The sequence below is a fragment of the Schistocerca serialis genome, chromosome 9 (genome assembly GCF_023864345.2).
Source record: "Schistocerca serialis cubense isolate TAMUIC-IGC-003099 chromosome 9, iqSchSeri2.2, whole genome shotgun sequence".
NCBI classification, from domain to species: domain Eukaryota; kingdom Metazoa; phylum Arthropoda; class Insecta; order Orthoptera; family Acrididae; genus Schistocerca; species Schistocerca serialis.
The window spans coordinates 193,647,786-193,663,755 of record NC_064646.1 but is presented as its reverse complement, the minus strand read 5'-3'; the positions used below and the strand labels follow the sequence as shown (position 1 = coordinate 193,663,755).

Below are 15,970 nucleotides of genomic sequence, written 5' to 3'. Positions count from 1 at the left end.
CCTCCCCCATTTCTGCTACTCAGTGACTTTAATCTGCGTCATCCCCTTTGGGGTTCTCCCAGAATCTGTCATGGAGGTGCCCTCTTGGCTGATCTTCTTAATCAACTCAACCTCTTCTGCCTTAACACAGGAGCACCCACATCCCTTTCAGACTGCTCACAGACCTATTCCCATTTGGATCTATCCTTCTGCCTGCCCAGTTTGCCCATCATCTTTAGTGGTCCTTTCTTTCTGACACCTACCCGAGTGACTATTTCCATGTGCTTTCCATTGGCTGATTCCTACCTCATATGTGTGCCCACCCAAATGGCAGCTTACTAAGGTTGTCTACAGCTTTTCTTCTCCCTGGCAACCTTCGAAGAACAAGATTTTCCAAGTTGTGATGACCAGGTGGAATATCTCACAAACATTGTCCTTATTGCTGCAGAATATTCCATTCCTCCCACTTCCTCTTTACCATGCCATCCCCCAGTCGCTGGGTGGACTGAGGCATGCTGTAACGCAGTTTGCACATGGAGATGTGCTCTCCAAATTTTAACCATCATCCTATGATGGCGAACTGCATTCAATATAAACAGATATGTGCAAAGTGTCATCACATTATTTGGGATTTCATTCACTAGTTCTTTTAACAGTGTCACCCCTTCCTCTGCCATGTGGGCCAACGTCTGACTGTTCTCTGGGAACAAGATCTATTCACCAATTTCCAGCCTGTCAGTACCAGACGAGGTCATTATGGACCCTGTTCCTATCTCAAACACCATGGGCCACCATTTTGCAGAAATTTCAAGCTCTTCCCACTATCACCCGGCCTTCCTCAATCGGAAACATACAGAGGAGGTTCGAGCAATACCCTTCTCTCCTCAGAATTGTGAGTGCTACAATGCCACCTTTGCTATGAAAGAGCTAGATCATGCTCTCAGTTCATCCTGATCATCCATCCCAGGGCCAGATACTGACAACATTCAGATGTTGCAGCACCTTTCTCTTGCAAGGAAGCACTTCCTGCTTAGTAAACCACATCTGGGCACAGGGCACGTTTCCCGGACATTGGTGTGAAACCACCACCATACCCATACCTAGCCAGGTAAGGACAAAAACCTTCCTTCTACCTACTGTCCCGGCTCTCTCACCAGCTGCGTTTGCAAGGTGATGGAATGTATGCTTCATGCCTGTCAGGTATGGTGGCTCGAGTCTTGCAATTTACTAATGAATGCACATTGTGGATATTGAGTGCAGTGTTCTGCAGTTTGACCATCCCATTACTTTGTCATGAACGGTTTTCTGTGGAAATCCCAGACTGTGGCCATGTTTGGAGAAGACCTACGACACCTGTTGGAGGACTGGTATCCTCCGCACTCTTTACAAGCGGGGCTTCCATGGCCGCCTGCCTCGTTTGCTCCAGGAATTTTTGAAAGACTGAGTTCCTAGGTGTGTATGGTTTCTGCCTTGTCAGATACCTTTATCCAGGAAACTGGTGTGCCTCATGTTTCTGTCCTGAGCATCGTACTCTTTGCTATAGCCATTAACACTATAATGACCTGTCTCCTGCCAGGTATCTCCGGCTCACTTTTTGTTGATGATTTTGCTATTTATTGCAGTTCTCCATGGACGTGGCTCACTGACTGGCATTTTCAGTGATGTCATGAACGTTTATACTCCTGAAACATTGACAATGGCTTTCGTTTTTCCACTGACAAAACCATCTGTATGAATTATTGGCAGCGCAATTTGTTTCTCCCACCATCTTTACATCCTGGGCCTGTTGCTCTTCCGTGCATTGAAACTACGGAATTCCTGTGGCTTGTACTCAATAGGAAACTCTCTTGGTCCTCCTTATGTCTTACCTGGCAGCCCGCTGTATGTGGTCCTTCAGTGTCCTACATGTCCTTGGTGGTACTTCCTGTGGTACATATTGAACCACCCTCCTTCATTTACACAGGTCCCTTGACCATTTGAAACTTGACTATGGGTGCTTTGTTTGTGTCTGCACATCCATCCCTCTTACACCATCTCAACGCTATCCACCAACGTGGTGCCTTTTACACTAGCCCGGTTGAGTTTCTGTATGCTGAAGCTGCTGAACTACCACTGTCCTACCGCTGTGACTTTCTCCTTAGCAGGTATGCATTCCACTTGTCTGCCATGCATGGCCACCCATCTTACGCTACCTGCTTCAATGATTCCTTTGATTGCCAGTATGGAGTGTGTCCCTTTTTTGTTACCTCCTGGAGTCCACTTTCAGTACTTGCTCCAGTGGGTTAACTTCACACTACCTGCAGCTTTCCTGATGGGTGTGAACCCTTCACCACCTTGGCTTCGTGAAGTGGCCTGTGTTAACTTTGGACTTCATTTGCTTGCTAAGGAACTACTCTAGCCTCGCTTTGTTGGCTTCAGTTTCCCAACCTTCAGGCGGAACTTCGCGATAGTACTTTTGTGTACACCGATGGCTCTCGGACTGACGGTGGTGTCAGGTGTGCCTTCGCTATTGGCGCCAACATTTTTCGATATCGGATTCCGGCACACTACTCAGTATTAATAGCTGAGCTCTTTGCTCTATATCAGGCCATGGGGGTACATCCGGGGACACAGACTTTTCAATTGTGTCCTCTGCTCAGACTCTCTCTGTGCCATCCAAAGTCTATGTGCACTGTACACCACCCATCCCTTAGTGCAACAGGTCCAGGAAAACTGTCACTTGCTCACTCTTGGTGGAGCCACTGTGATGTTTATGTGTGTTCCTGGTCATGTCGGTCTGCTGATGCTGCTGCCGAGGCTGCAGTCCTCATATGTCAGCGCATTCGCTCCTATATTCCCTCCAGTGATCTCTGTGTTGCCGTCTGTCAGGAGGTGGCATCACTTTGGCATCTCCATTTGGTACTCCCTGCATGTAAATAAGCTACAAATTATTAAGCCTCTCCCAGTGGCTTGGATAACCTCCTCTTGGCCCTCCCATCGGGAGGAGGTCATTTTAACTACGTTGCATATTGGGCACTGCCTTTCTAGCCATCGTCACTTGTTAAGTGGCACTCCCGCACCACTTTGTACACATTGCACCCAAATTTTAACTGTCCACCATTTCCTGACAGATTGCCTTTTTCTTCCCCCCCCCCCCCCCCCCCCCTTCAGTTTATGTTCCCACTTGCATTTGCCATCAGAGGTGTGATTGTAAAATGTTCCTCTCTCTGGCTATGCCATGGGAGGAATGTAGGGTTAATCAGCAAGCAGAAAATTACCTCCCCCCCCCCCCCCCCCCCCCCAATTCTTAGTTTGCACAAGGACTGATGGGGATTCCTTCTTGGCCACAGAGCCACAGGTGCTGCTTACTTCTAACAAGCTGGGTGACATACCGGTGACTCTCACTCCCTGTAACGGTCTTAATATGGTTCAGGGCATAGTTTTCCACTGCCCTTGCTCTTACAATCTGATGATGAACTACACGCCAACTTGGAGTGACAGGGTGTACACTTTGTCCATTGTATACTTAGGGGGCCAAAGGACAATAGGGTCACTGCTGGTGTCTTCATCTTGGCTTTTGAAGGCGGTTCATTACCTGAGAATGTCAGCGTGATGGTATACTAATACTAATGTGATGTGAAACTACATACTCCCCTCCGCCATGCAGTGCTTCAAGTGTTTGAAATTTGAGCACGCATCTTTGCATTGTAGCACTAGCCCCATCTTCCATCTGCAGAGATTGTGGCCGAGCACTGCATGCAAACGCTCCTTCTGCTCTTCCCCTCATCTGTGTCAACTGTGGAAAGCCCCATTCTCCCTGCTCACCAGATTGCACTGTTTTCCAGAGAGTAAAGAAGATACAATAATCTGGACAAACTAACCTACTAAGAGGCCAAGAAGTAATACAGGTGATCACACCCAGCATGGACAGCAATGTCATATGCTACAGCTATGATCACATGGCCCTTTGGCAATGGTACTCCCACCCATTACATCTCCTACAGTGGGCCCTCAGGGCTGTTCAACCATGCCTGCCTCCCTGATGATTGGGGGATCCTCTCTTGCTGCTTCCCCCACGCCTACTTTGGGATCGATGGCTTCCCACCCACCTGGGACATTGGTCTCTGCCTCCCAGCTGGAGATGAGTCTCCTTCCTCTGGGTTCTCTTGCCAGGAATGGGTTTCTCAGGACACTTCCTTCCACAGTTTCCATCAGTCTGAAACCGTACACTGGCCAGTGGGTGAAGGAGCCACTGGTTGCTGCTCACAGGGGCATATGATTATAATTTTTATCTGAAACTGATTCAGAGAGAAGCCTTCACCATCATCAAAATCCTCTAAGGAGAGGAAAGACTAAGAAAAAATCCTCCAAGAAGGAGGTGAGCCCCACACCAACAGATCCCACCTATTCCACTTCTGTGGCTTAGGCGGAGATTCCGTCAGCTCCTGAGGCTCCGGTTCACACCACACCACACAACAGAACTTGGAACCTCTGTGTATTGTTGCCATAATCTCTCAATCAGTAACAGCAGGTGACCCTAGGGCATAACCTGTCTCCTTGGTCCCTTGATGGCCTCACAATACATGAACAACGTTCTTCTCCAGTGGAAATGTAGGAGATTTTTCCACCACCTGGCTGAGCTGCGACACCTTTTAAGCACATCTTCCTTCTGCATTGCCCTCCAGGAGATTTGGTTTCCAGCAAAGTGGACCCTTGCCCTATATGGAACCTTGCTGTCTATGACAGCATGTCGGGAGGAGTTTGACATGTATTCTGGACACGCTAAGTAGCGAACTTGTGCCTCTTAATACACGTTTGGAGGCTGTGGCTATTCGGTGTATGGGCATTTTAGGATATTACCATCTGGAATGTTTACCTCCCTCCCAATGGTAAAATGTCTCAGAACATACTGTTTGCATTGGTTTCTCAGCTCCATCCACCTTTGATAGTCTTTGGTGATTTCACTGCCCATAATCCTTTTTGATCTGCAGCCTTTGTCTTCTCCCATCCATCCACTGGAGAGTCCACACTTGCCCATATGGGCTCTCAACAGTACTGACTGTGGTGCTTTCACCTCCGCCATGCCATTGCCCTTGGCTTCTCACCTCATGGAGATATCAATGAGGCAGTCCAGAATACAACTACAGCCATCCTTTCAGCAGCCGATTTAGTGATCCCCTGTTCATCAGACCCACCCCAACGGAAGACAGTACCCTTGATGGTCATCAGAAATCACAAAGAGGCCATTAGAGATCATAGGCAGGCCCTCCAGCACCATAAGTGTCACCCATTGATGGAGCATTTCATTGCCTTTAAATGGCTCTGTGCTCAGGTCTGCCACCTAATAAAACAATGGAAACAAGAACGCTGGGAATGGAATGTTGCAACCATCAGAACACATATCTCTCCTTCACAGATTTGGGCTAAGATCGGACATCTTTACGGATACCAGACACCTGCAGGTGTACCAGGTATTACCTTGAATGGCACTGCCTACCATGACCTAGATGCTGTCGACGAACATTTTGCTCTGGATTGTGCTTGAGCCTCAGTGAGAATTATCAACTTGCCTTTCATGTTGTAAAACAGTGGGTGGAGTGAAAAAAATTATCTCTTACTACATGCCATCTGGAGCCATTCAGCAAGTGGGAATTGGTCAGTGTCATAACCCAGTGCCCTGATACAGCCACAGGACCAGAACACATCCACAACCAACTGATCAAGTACCTACTAGTGGACTGCCAGCATCATATCCTTGCCATCGTTAACCATATCTGGAGTGACGGTGAGTTCACATCACAATGGAAAGTATTATTGTCCCAGTGCTGAAATCGGGTAAGCATGTTCTAGAAATGGGCAGTTATTGTGCAGAAAGTCTCACCAATGTCCTCTGTAAGTTGCTAGAACACATGGTGAGCCAGCAGCTGTGTTGGCTCCTTGAGTCTTGAGGTCTTCTGGCTCCGTCCCAGGGTGGTTTTCACAACTAATAGTCTGATGACGTACATGGTGTATTTGATCTGAACAGTTTTTGCCTGGTGTCAACACCTTATAGCTGTCTTCTTCAATATGCAAAAGGCTAATGACACCACGTGGTGATGCCACATCCTTGATATGTTACGTGAGTTGGGTCTCAAGGATCTGCTCCCAATTTTTATCCAGAACTTCCTGTCACTGTGTGTTGTGGGTTAGAGTTGGTGCTTCCCACAGTCCCCCTCCCCATATCCAAGAGAATGGGATTCCCCAGGGCTCTGTACCGAGTGTCCCTCTCTTTCTAGTAGCCATCAGTGGTCTAGCAGCAACTTTTGTGTCCTCAGTATCACCTTCTTTATATGCTGATGACTTCTGCCTCTACTATTACTCCTCTAATGTTGGTGTCACTAAATGTTGACGGCAAGGCACAGTATGAAATGTGCAGGCTTGGCCCCTAACCCATGGCTCTGTTTTCAGACACCAAGACTAGAAAATACTCTTCTGTCGACATCGTTCCATTCATCCACAACCAGAACTTTACCTTGACAACCAGCTACTCAATGTTGTGGAGACTTCCCACTTTCTAGGAACGATCTTCATATCACTGTTTGGAACTGGTCTCCATATCGCTTGTTAGAACTGGGCCCCTATAACTTTTTAGAACTGGGCCCCTATAACTTTTTAGAACTGGTCTCCGAATCGCTTTTTAGAACTGGTCTCCGAATCGCTTTTTAGAACTGGTCTCCGAATCGCTTTTTAGAACTGGTCTCCGAATCGCTTTTTAGAACTGGTCTCCGAATCGCTTTTTAGAACTGGTCTCCGAATCGCTTTTTAGAACTGGTCTCCGAATCGCTTTTTAGAACTGGTCTCCGAATCGCTTTTTAGAACTGGCCCCCGAATCGCCTTTTAGTACTGGCCTCCACTTCTCCGTTGACATGGATTCCTCATCTTCACCAGCTTAAGCAAAAGTGCTGTCTGCACTTTAATACACTTTTCTGCCTGAGTAGCACCAGCTGGGGCACAGATTGTACTAACATTCTACAGCTTTACAAAGTCTTGATACAGTCCCATCTTTATCATGGTGTAGCGGTTCACCCACTTAGTTTCTTCATTGATCATTTGTTAATTGTCCTCAGTGTCAACATACTGGGAGTCTGACATATGATTTGGCACCACCTTCAGCATTGTAGATACTGGATCTGAAACACCACTGCAAGGTTGGACTTGAGACAGGAGCCTTTTGAACTAGGCCTGTGAACAGCTTGCTCAAGGGAATTGGCGGCCCTTCATTGTGTATCAGGTGATAACAGCAGCTTGTCTATTAAGCTACCCACAATTGCAGCTCCCCTAAGCATCCAAACTACTATGTTTTCTTTTGAAACATGGAAATTCGTCTCCCACTATGGTGGCCCAGATCACGGATTATGATCACAATCCTTGACTGGTCCATCCTCTCTGAACTCCAGTTGCTTCTTTTTCCACCTCTCATCTGGCCCCACACATGTACACCTCTATGGTGCATCCCTTAGCCACAGCGTCAACTTGACATATCACAAGGTCCAAAAGACTCAGTCCCTCCCAAGACCCCCGCCACCAATTTTTCTCCATCACTGGTACATCACAGGGTTTGGAAGTAGTCTATACTGATGGCTCAATGCTTGCTGGTCCTGTGGGTTTTCCTTATACTCACATGGGACATAGTGATCTGTGTTCCTTGCTGGATGGCTGTAGTGTTTTCACTGTATGGTTTTTAGCCCTCTCTCCTACTCTTCAGCACAGCAGTTCCTGTGCTGGTAGGTACTTTCTCACCTGCAGTCATTGCTGTGAAGAATTCCCTGTATGTCCTGGAACAATGTGGATGCTCAGTGACCTTTGTCTGGACCCCAGGCAACGTCAAGATCCTGTGGAATGTACTCACTGATAGTTTGGCCAAGCTGGATACCAGCAAACTTACTTTTGAGATCATTATTCCACATACAGACCTTTGATCAGTATTATGCCATTAGGGTTTGGAGATCTGGAATACGGAAAGGACCAGTCTGACTAATGGTGATAAATGAGACTACAAATCAGTGGAGGTTCTCCATTCAGTTGTCTCTCAAGAACTCTACCATCCTCTGCCATCTCCACAGCAACCAAGCCTGGCTGACTCATGGTCATCTCCTCCATTGCAAAGACCCACATCAGTGTCATGGTTCCCTTTTGACGGTGGTTCACATATTGCTGGACTGTCCCAACCGAGCTGCCCTGTTGTGGACTCTTCCTGACTCACTACACCTGTTGTTAGGAGATGATGTCTCAGTGGCTGACTTAGTTTTATGCTTCAATGCCAGAGAAGAAAAGTTGCTACTCACCATATAGCGGAGATGCTGAGTCGGAATAGGCACAACAAAAAGATTCACACAATTAAAGTTTTCGGCCATTAAGACCTTTGTCAGCAGTAGACACACATACACGCACACACTCATGGAAACGCAGCTTGCACGCACATCTGCAAAGAAACCACTCTGTGAGCAGCAGCACCAGTGCATGATGGGAGTGGCGACTGGGTGGGGATAAGGAGGAGGCTGGGGCAGGGAGGGATAGTATGGTGGGAGTGGCTGACAGTGAAGTGTTGCAGTTTTAAACATGATATTCCTCATCTCAATGACTGCTTCACAGCCTGTGCCACTTGGATCCTTCCCGCCAACTCCGGGAACTTTACCTGCAATACATCCTACATTCCTGTAACCCTCCTGGCCTCAACCTTTGTTAGTCACAGTTCTCACCCATCCAGCCCCCTCCCTGTTCCCATTCCAGCACTACACAGCCGTCATTTCACTGCCACACCCAGTCTTTTAATTTCTTTTTATTTCTCTCCTTTCTGCTACTTACCCCATCCCCCCTCCGCACCTTCTCTCCTGCCCTCCATCTAAACTGCAACACTTCAATGTCCACCACTCCCACCATACTACCCTTCCCCCTCCCCACCCCAGCCTCCTCCTTACCCCCACCCAGTCGCCACTCCCATCATGCACTGGTGCTGCTGCTTGCAGTGTGGTTTCGGTTCTCTGAGACTGCAGACGTGTGCAAGTTGCATTTGCGTGAGTGTGTGTGCATGCATGTGTGTATGTGTGTCTACTGCTGACAAAGGCCTTAATGGCCGAAAGCTACAATTGTGTGAATCCTTTTGTGGTGCCTATCCCGACTCAGTATCTCCCCTATGTGGTGAGTAGCAACTTTCCTTGTCTGGTAATGTTACATTCCATCCTGGATTTTCCATTGTTTGATTTTTGCCCGACTGTTTTTCTTCGATTCTAACCCTGTGCTGTTTTCCTTTGTAACTACATTCTTTTGCATCTGCTATACTCAATGTCCATCCTTCTTTCTTTTCTTTCCTGTGTTTCTCTTATTGCCTTACGAACTGCACTGCACGCTCTACTTATGAGCCACACTGTATCAACCATATTGGCTGCGCGCAACAGATGGCCTCAAGACCACGCTGATTGTTAGTGCAGCATCTTAGGTCCCACATTGCTCCTGCCGATATAATGAAGCCTATACCTTCACACTGATCACACTCCCTGTGTCAATTCCCGTATTTTTGCGTGTTACCTCCTGCACTTTTCTGGTGCCACACGATCTTACATCTGCAACTATGAACCTCTCCCCACCCTCCACACTTTCCCCATTCTATCCCTGTTCCCACCCACTAAATCCACCTCATCCAGTCACATCTGCTGTCCCCCTTACGCTTATTCACCCTCAAACCTGCTACCCACAGTAATATACATGTATTTAATATTGATTAGTTATTCTCTACTTTGACTCTTGTGACTTTTTGCCCAGTTTAGCGAGTTTTCGTCTTCCACTATCATCTTCCTCAGATTTCATCTTCCTCAGATTTCATCTTCCTCAGATTTCATCTTCCTCAGATTTCATCTTCCTCAGATTTCATCTTCCTCAGATTTCATCTTCCTCAGATTTCATCTTCCTCAGATCTTCCTCAGATTTCATCTCCCTCAGATTTCATCTCCCTCAGATTTCATCTCCCTCAGATTTCATCTCCCTCAGATTTCATCTCCCTCAGATTTCATCTCCCTCAGATTTCATCTCCCTCAGATTTCATCTCCCTCAGATTTCATCTCGTCCCCCCCCCCTCCCCCCTCCCCCCTCCCCCTTGTGCATCCATTTTGTCCTTTTCACACATATTTGGGTGAATTTTTGCCTAATTTTTCGGACTTAATTCTACTTCTTTTTTGCATCACCATGGATCCTTGCTCCTTCCGTCTGTGTCAATACAGAAAAGTTTCCTTATCCCTAGCCAGATCCCAGTCCCACATACTGTTCCTGCGTTGTTACTTGGATCATGAAATCCCCCCTAATGGCCTTACCATCAAATTACCCATCTCTGGTTGCCACCCCTCCTTCCACAATGACCTCCCCCTGTTCAGATTCCGCCAATCCTTAGCCCTCACCAACATAGTCCTGCATCATCATGTCAAACAAGCCCAAACCTCCTTGCAATACCTTCTCTCCACACTAAAATTCTCCTGCTACGCAATCCCAAATTCCTGGAATCCATACTACTCATTGAAACTCTTGCCCTGCAGGAACTTGAGCAACATGCACAGTGTCACCTCAAAAAACTCTCCATCCTGCTCACTTCCTACTTATGCCTCAGACTACCACTGTCCACCACTTCTACAACCACCTCCAAACCTCCACCATGCCCCCTCATAGCTGACATACCATTTCTTGCAGACCTACTACACGTACACCACCCTCCAAAACTCGCTCCCACCACCACACAGAACCCAGAACCTAAACAGACCCACAACACAGTTACAAACCTTTCCTCCAGAAGCCTTAGTCCCACAGAAATATCAGTCCTTTCCAAAGGCCTCACCATTTTGCCCCACTCCCAAATTCAACCATGCAGGACTAGTTAAAGACCTTCTCTCCTTCTCCCAGTCCCTACAGTGAAAACACTTTTTCGCCACAAACCCTACAATCAGACTCGACCAAAGACCAGTATTGAACCTTGCCTAACTCAGTTCACTCCTCCAACCAACCGTGATCCACCCCCTGTTAACTTTCCAGAATTTCTTAACCTTGAACCTTGCCTCAACATCATTCCCCAAATCCCTCAACATGCAAGCTAACCTTACATCCACAGAAAGAACCACAGTCCACCATCTAAAAACTGATCCCAACCTATAATCCTACCTGCTGACAAAGGCTCCACCACCGTTGTTCTGAACTGCAAGGCTTACGTGGCAGAAGGACTCCATCAGTTGTCAGATACTTCCACCTACAAACCATGCCACAGTGATCCCATTCCAGTAATCCAGCAGGATCTCCAGTCACTACTCAAATCCTTAGGCCCCTCCCAGAACATCTCCCCAGAGTCCATCTCTCTATTTACCCCTACCACTCCCTGCGCTCCCACCTTCTACATGCTTCCTCGAGTCCATAAACCCAACCACCCAGGACGCGCCATTGTGGCCAGTTACTGTGTCCCCACTGAGAGAATCTCTGCTCTCGTAGACCAACACCTTCAACCTATTACCTGGAACCTATCCTCTATTATAAAAGATACCAACCATGTCCTTGACCGACTCTCCACAGTTCCTGTCCCTTTACCACACGGTGCCCTGCTCGTCACTATTGATGCCACCTCCCTGTACACTAACATTCCTAATGCCCATGGCCTTACTGCTATCAAACACTACCTTTCCAGATGCCCTATTGATTCCAAACCAACAACCTCCTTCCTAGTCTCCATGGCCAACTATATCCTCACCCACAATTACTCCTCCTTTGAAGGCATTACCTACAAATAAATCCATGGTACGGCTATGGGCACCTGCATGGCACCATCCTATGCTAACCTATTCATGGGTCATCTAGAGGAACCCTTTCTAAAAACCCACAATCCTAAACCCCTCACGTGGTTCATACTCATTGATGACCTCTTTGCTATCTGGATTGAAGGTGAGGACACCTTATTCACATTCCTCCAGAACCTCAACAACTTCTCCCCCATTTGCTTCACCTAGTCCTACTCAACCCACCAAGCCACCTTCCTAGATGTTGACCTTCACCTCAGAGATGGCTACATCAGTACCTCCATCCATATCAAACCTACTAACCACCAGCAATACCTTCACTTCGACAGCTGCCACACATTCCATACCAAGAAATCCCTTCCGTACAGCCTAGCGACCCGTGGTCGTCGCATCTCCAGTGATGAGCAGTCCTTCTCAAAATATACCGAGTATCTCACTGAAGCCTTCACTGACCACAGTTATCCTCCCATCCTTGTACAAAAACAAATCTCGCGTGCATTATCTTTCCGGTCTCCCACCACCTCCCAAAGTCCCACAGTCCAGCCACAGAGGAGCATTCCTCTCGTAACTCAGTACCATCCGGGACTGGAGCAACTGAATTACATTCTTCACCCGGGTTTTGGTTAGCTCTCGTCGCGCCCTGAAATGAGAAATGTCCTGCCCACTATCCTTCCCACCCCTCCTACCGTGGTATTCCACCATCCATCAAACTTACACAAAATACTCATCCATCCTTGCACAACCCCTGATTCCAATCTCTTATCTTATAGCTCATACCCCTGTAATAGACCTAGATGCAAGACCTGTCCCATACGAGGTGCATTCAAGTTCTAAGGCCTCCGATTTTTTTTCAAATTAACTACTCACCCGAAATCGATGAAACTGGCCTTACTTCTCGACGTAATCGCCCTGCAGACGTACACATTTTTCACAACGCTGATGCTATGATTCAATGGCAGCGGCGAAGGCTTCTTTAGGAGTCTGTTTTGACCACTGGAAAATCGCTGAGGCAATAGCAGCACGGCTGGTGAATGTGCAGCCACAGAGAGTGTCTTTCATTGTTGGAAAAAGCCAAAAGTCACTAGGAGCCAGGTCAGGTGAGTAGGGAGCATGAGGAATCACTTCAAAGTTGTTATCACGAAGAAACTGTTGCGTAACGTTAGCTCGATGTGCGGGTGCGTTGTCTTGGTGAAACAGCACATGCGCAGCCTTTCCCGGACGTTTTTGTTGCAGTGCAGGAAGGAATTTGTTCTTCAAAACATTTTCGTAGGATGCACATGTTACCGTAGTGCCCTTTGGAACGCAATGGGTAAGGATTACGCCCTCGCTGTCCCAGAACATGGACACCATCATTTTTTCAGCACTGGCGGTGACCCGAAATTTTTTTGGTGGCGGTGAATCTGTGTGCTTCCATTGAGCTGACTGGCGCTTTGTTTCTGGATTGAAAAATGGCATCCACATCTCATCCATTGTCACAACCGACGAAAAGAAAGTCCCATTAATGCTGTCGTTGCGCTTCAACATTGCTTGGCAACATGCCACACAGGCAGCCATGTGATCGTCTGTCAGCATTCGTGGCACCCACCTGGATGACACTTTTCACATTTTCAGGTCGTCATGCAGGAATGTGTGCACAGAACCCACAGAAATGCCAACTCTGGAGGCGTTATGTTCAACAGTCATTCGGCGATCCCCCAAAACAATTCTCTCCACTTTCTCGATGATGTCATCAGACCGGCTTGTGCGAGCCCGAGGTTGTTTCGGTTTGTTGTCACACGATGTTCTGCCTTCATTAAACTGTCGCACCCATGAACGCACTTTCAACACATCCATAACTTCATCACCACATGTCTCCTTCAACTGTCGATGAATTTCAATTGGTTTCACACCACGCAAATTCAGAAAACGAATGATTGCACGCTGTTCAAGTAAGGAAAACGTTGCCATTTTAAGTATTTAAACAGTTCTCATTCTCGCCGCTGGAGGTAAAATTCCATCTGCCGTATGGTGCTGCCATCTCTGGGACGTATTAACAATGAACGCGGCCTCATTTTAAAACAATGCGCATGTTTCTATCTCTTTCCAGTCCGGAGAAAGAAAAACGGAGGCCTTAGAACTTGAATGTACTTCGTACATCCTCCTACCACCACCTAGTCCAGTCTGGTCACTAACATCACCTATTCCATCCAAGGCAAGGCTGCCTGTGAAACCAGTCATGTGATTTACAAGCTAAGCTGCAACCACTGTGCTGCATTCTATGTAGGCATGACAACCAGCAAGCTGTCTGTCTGCATGAATGGCCACTGACAAACTCAGCTTTTGGGGGCTTCTGGCTGCTCCCTAGATGGGGCACCTTGCCTGTGTTCCTTCCTCTGTGTGCCTTCTTCTTTTTTTCCCTTATCTTGCCTTTGTTGACCTTTCATAGACTTTGCTTTTTTTCTCTGGGTTTTGAGTGGTAAGCTTTCTCGATCTAGTTGTGTAGACCTATCTGTTCAAGGAAAAACAGAATAAATACCTAGTAGTTTGGTTCCTTTAATCATGCAACCAGTCACAGTTTTGGAGTAGCTAATCGTGCAAGTTGACAGCTGGCTACTTGACACACCCACATGGAATGCTGTACAGTAATTGCAGCATAGCTGATATAAAACATGGCTGCTTCCACAAATGGCCATGCTGTTTATTAGTGTGACTGGTCTAAAAAAGGGAAGACCACACGTGAAAGCACCCATGTTATATACCAGCTATGATGCAATAATTGTACAGCATTCTACACAGGCACGATAAGTAACTAACGGTCTCCTCAAATGAATGGCTACCGCCAAACTGTGACAAACCACAAACTTTTCCATCCAGTTGCCGAACATGTTGTGCATCACAACACAAAAATGATTTAAATAGCAGCTTCACTACTTGGACTATTTGGATACTCTCTTCCAGCACAAGTTTCTCTGAACTATACAGATGGGTATTCTCTCTCCCACACATCCTGCACCTTTTCCATCCCCTTGGCTTAAACCTGTGGTAACCTGTTCCCACTGCCTCACCTTGGCTTTTCCCTACTCTGTTCTGTCCAGACCACTCCTCCTCCTTCCAGATCATGCACTGCCATCTCCCCCACTACTCTCACCACCCCCCAGTTTCTCCCTCCCCCCCCCCCCCCCTCTCTCTCTCTCTCTCTCTCTCTCTCTCTCTCTCTCTCTCTCTCTCTCTCTCTCTCTTCACCTCCATCAGCTCAGGCAACTGCTTTCAGTAATACAGTATTAGTAATAGCAGTAGTCTTGCCATGGCCTTGGGTGTGTGTTTCTGTGTCTCTGTGGTTGTATATGTGAATGTATGTAGTATTACCAGAAAAGGAGCTAGTGCTCAAAAGCTAGTGTGAATGTTGTTTTCTGTTATGTGTTACTGTGCTCCATGCATCGACCTGGTATAGGTGTGTGGTTGCCTTTCCCGTATTGCTCCATCCAGGAATTTCGATTACTGTTTTAATTATTGGTACAAATAACTTCTGCTGTCTCAGGAATACACAATAAAATGTAAGCCATAACTTGTTGCTAACACTATTATTAATATTACAGATTTATGTAGAAGAATTTGTGTGTGGTAATTTGTGTATTATTACTTTCATTTAGGTGCACCAATCATGGTATCACTTCCCCACTTCCACCTAGGAGACAAAGAACTGCTTGAAGCAATTGAGGGTATGAATCCAGACCCAGAAAAACATGACATTTATCTAGATATTCATCCAGTAAGTATCAAAGTTGGTAGACCATATGTACATAAATATCTGTAGAAGACTGTGTTATGTATTTTCCTTTCTTACAGTATGTAAGCATGTTAGCCATTTGGCTGTGGACAAGCTAAATCTCATACTACATTGCTCTCGGGCTGCTGAGGACATGTTTAAATGTGGCACCTGCATTTTCCTTAAGCACTATTGACATGTCTATGCATCCTGTTTCACCAAACCTCTCACTCCTGTGGACAACTTACTTCCTTATCTTAGTGAATAAAAAGGTTTAGAGTATTTATCATATAATGTGCCTCTTTGCATACTGTCTTTTGCACACAAAGAAACTTGTTTCTGCATTCCAAACCATTTATGAAATGTGACAGTTGTTATAACCATGATTCCTGATACACATGGATGGAAGTGGATGCACACATCTGACTGTCCGCCAGATATGAAAACCAGTATCTTGAGAATGCTA

At 46.7% G+C, this 15,970-nt stretch overlaps 1 protein-coding gene across 1 annotated transcript in view; it reads left to right on the top strand.

The window, feature by feature from the left end:
• The window catches only part of LOC126419020 (lysosome membrane protein 2-like), a 415,667-nt gene that overhangs the window by 386,747 nt on the left and 12,950 nt on the right, over positions 1-15,970 (top strand). Inside the window, exon 8 of the mRNA XM_050086076.1 lies at positions 15,389-15,507. Coding sequence (XP_049942033.1) covers positions 15,389-15,507 — 119 coding nt within the window. The remainder of the gene's footprint in view (positions 1-15,388; positions 15,508-15,970) is intronic.